This window comes from Lentinus tigrinus (genome assembly GCF_003813185.1).
Source record: "Lentinus tigrinus ALCF2SS1-7 unplaced genomic scaffold L226scaffold_138, whole genome shotgun sequence".
In the NCBI taxonomy this organism is placed as follows: Eukaryota; Fungi; Basidiomycota; class Agaricomycetes; order Polyporales; family Polyporaceae; genus Lentinus; species Lentinus tigrinus.
The window spans coordinates 1-2,599 of record NW_027138047.1 but is presented as its reverse complement, the minus strand read 5'-3'; the positions used below and the strand labels follow the sequence as shown (position 1 = coordinate 2,599).

The 2,599-nt window shown below is 55.9% G+C and overlaps 1 protein-coding gene across 1 annotated transcript; it reads right to left on the bottom strand.

Annotated features, from left to right (window-relative positions):
• Positions 1 to 1,732: 1,732 nt before the first annotated feature.
• On the bottom strand, positions 1,733 to 2,301 carry L226DRAFT_541237 (uncharacterized protein). Its single transcript, XM_067682039.1, has one exon. It carries the CDS (start codon positions 2,119 to 2,121, stop codon positions 1,762 to 1,764), a length of 360 nt encoding a protein of 119 aa, XP_067528221.1. The 5' UTR covers positions 2,122 to 2,301; the 3' UTR covers positions 1,733 to 1,761.
• Between the last annotated feature and the right edge of the window lie 298 nt (positions 2,302 to 2,599).

The following is a 2,599-nucleotide window of genomic DNA, read 5'->3' as shown; positions in this document are numbered from 1 at the left end:
GTCGTTGGTACAAGACGGGCTGGCGGGACCTTAGGTGGGATCGAAAGATTTGCTTTGGCAGACGTCGGCAAGCACTCGAGGTTTGCAGATTGTGAGGACTCCTACACAGACTGGATCTCCGAGTTCTGGACGAGTAGTAGCCTTCGTGTTTACGCATAGTAGACCATGTCAATCAAGTCTCGCACCTTGAAAACCTGTGTCTTGTGTCCTCAACATGGGCTTGGTTTATTTGTGCAGCGTCGCTTGTGTTGATTGGGATCATCGGCACCGTAAGTAATTCCAGGAAGCGTGACATTTGACTGATTCTAAGTAGTCGAGATACATCGATGATACGCGAGTGAACTATGTACGAGGCCCGATAGTCTGGGTTGTACCGCTCTCCTGGAGCGTCGTCGAACCCAGGCTCTCTCTGCTCTACCATGTCCACGTAGTCCACCATCCGCCGTCCATTGCCTGCTGTCCGCTATCCTCTGTCTGCTGTCCGTTGTCCGCTGTCCGCCGCCTGCTGTCCACAGTCCGCCGTCCGCTGTCTGCCGTCTGCCGTCCATCCACCATCCCGAGCCATCCGCCGTCTCCCTGCCTCCGCCGACACTGCAAGCGGTTTCCTCGCTCGTGAGCACCAACTCTGCCTATCAGCAAGCAAGGTCGCTAGCTCAGCCGCGCCTCTGTAGATCCTCAACAGTGTCAACACTGCATCCGGACAGTGCGTGTGGGGCTCACAATCGCCGCCGGAATTCTGCGAAGCTGCTCATCCTCCATGGTAAGCCGTCCTGTTGTCGTCTGTATCACAGAATGTCACACATACAACTGAACGTGAACTGATGGGACTTCATCTGCAAGGGTTGTATTTGCGTGCGGGACTTGACCAACGTGTCGCACCGGACTTGGAAGTCTTGCTTCGAGTTCCTGCGGACATCGTGTTTTGCTCGCCGGCCATAGACAGCAGATGCTCCAGCCTACAGCACGCGGCGGCCAGGCTGCTCTACAAGGTGAGCTCTCCAGGTCATATTTAGTGTGGCGTGCTCACCGACATCCTTTCACTTACCTAGACATCAACGCACCGATGCCAGCCTTGTTCAATGCCTCCCACACTCGCTTCCAAGAATGACGTACTTTTCGATGCACCTCAGGCTCGCGGATCCTCAAAGCAGTAGCCGATTCTATGGCCCAAATCTTCTTGGCCTCTGCGCGAGTGCTCAGGTTCGAATACTCTCGAGTTCCTGTGGCCTGCAGTCACCGCATTTTTCTCGCCGGCCATTGACGGTAAGTGCTACAATCTACAGCGCACTTCCAGGCTTCGAAGCTGAAGAGAGACCAGGATTCTGGCTGCGCTGTGATGGGACGTACAAGGTGAGCTCTCCAGGTCATACTCAGCGATGTGGTGTGCTCACTGATATCCTCCGACCGCCGCTCTGACACCGGTCTCGTTCAATTCCTCCCGGTACACTCGCTTCTGAGATGTTCGCGTCCGTGTGACGTGTCGCACATCTCCCCATCCTGCACACAACCCCGAAGCAGACTCTTTCGCATACATCGAGACCCTGCTAGAGTCGCTAGCAGTGCTCGGAAAGCTTGGCACAGGCCTTGACATCGTCGCGCAGAAACTCCCGGGCGAGATATACTCCCTTGTTGATGCGACAGTGGAGGAAGTCTCGGAACGGGCAGAATACGGGTGTCGAGGCTCAATGATCGGCCTAGTTGATGCTGCCAATGCCACCGCAAGTCGAGCTGCCGACCTATCCTTGCTTTCGTCCCCCGCCATCACGTCCAATGTGTTGGGTATCGCCGGAGTCGCCGTGGCTGCAGCAATGCAGAGTTCTGCAGCCTCGCGGCGACAGCGGCCTCCTGCGCGGCGCTGCTCTGCAAGGGGCTCTGCTCGTCGTCATCTGCGACTGCGGAAGGTGAGGACGCGTCCTGCTCCTGCACAAATTCGAGCTCGAGGATGAAATGACCCTCCTTGCAGCGCTCCAGCCCGTCGTGCGCACGAACGAACTTCCAGCCGAGGTACACCTCACAGTTCTTGCAGATGAACTCCTGGATCGTGTACATGCCCGAGTCCATGAGGAGGATCGAGGGCGGGTCGAGAGCGATATTCTGCCTGTCGTCCGGGACGTCATACATTCCACGCAGCTACTCACGTGTCTCCTAGCGCATCCTTGACGTGCCGACTGCCGACAATGCTGGGGTCGCGCAGCGTAGTCTTGACGATTGACTAGCACCTTCGGACCTGAGCCTGTCGACGGCTCTCTCGCCGCTGCAATGTCCCTGCAAATTTTCAGAACATCAGAGCCTCAAGAGGAACACGTACCTTGTGGATCTGACTTCAGTCATCGCACTAACCATAACAGGTGATGGGAAATCTGTACGCACCGGTCAGAACATGTGAGACAGAGGGCGAGATGTCATCCAGGTGCGCAGAACAGTCTTTGGGATACTCATAATTACGCCATCTCCCACCAGCGTGTATTCCGCCAGCAGGAGCACTAGCGATCAGAAATGTATGTACCCGTCCCCGACTCGTCACCAGCAGCAAGTACTCTCACTCACCTAGAACGTGTACTTTTTTGCATGCTCGTACGTACTATCAATGTATATGGCA

Excerpts from the sequence above, each read along its gene's own strand:
- L226DRAFT_541237 (XM_067682039.1), bottom strand. The coding sequence starts at position 2,121 with ATGTATGACGTCCCGGACGACAGGCAGAATATCGCTCTCGACCCGCCC.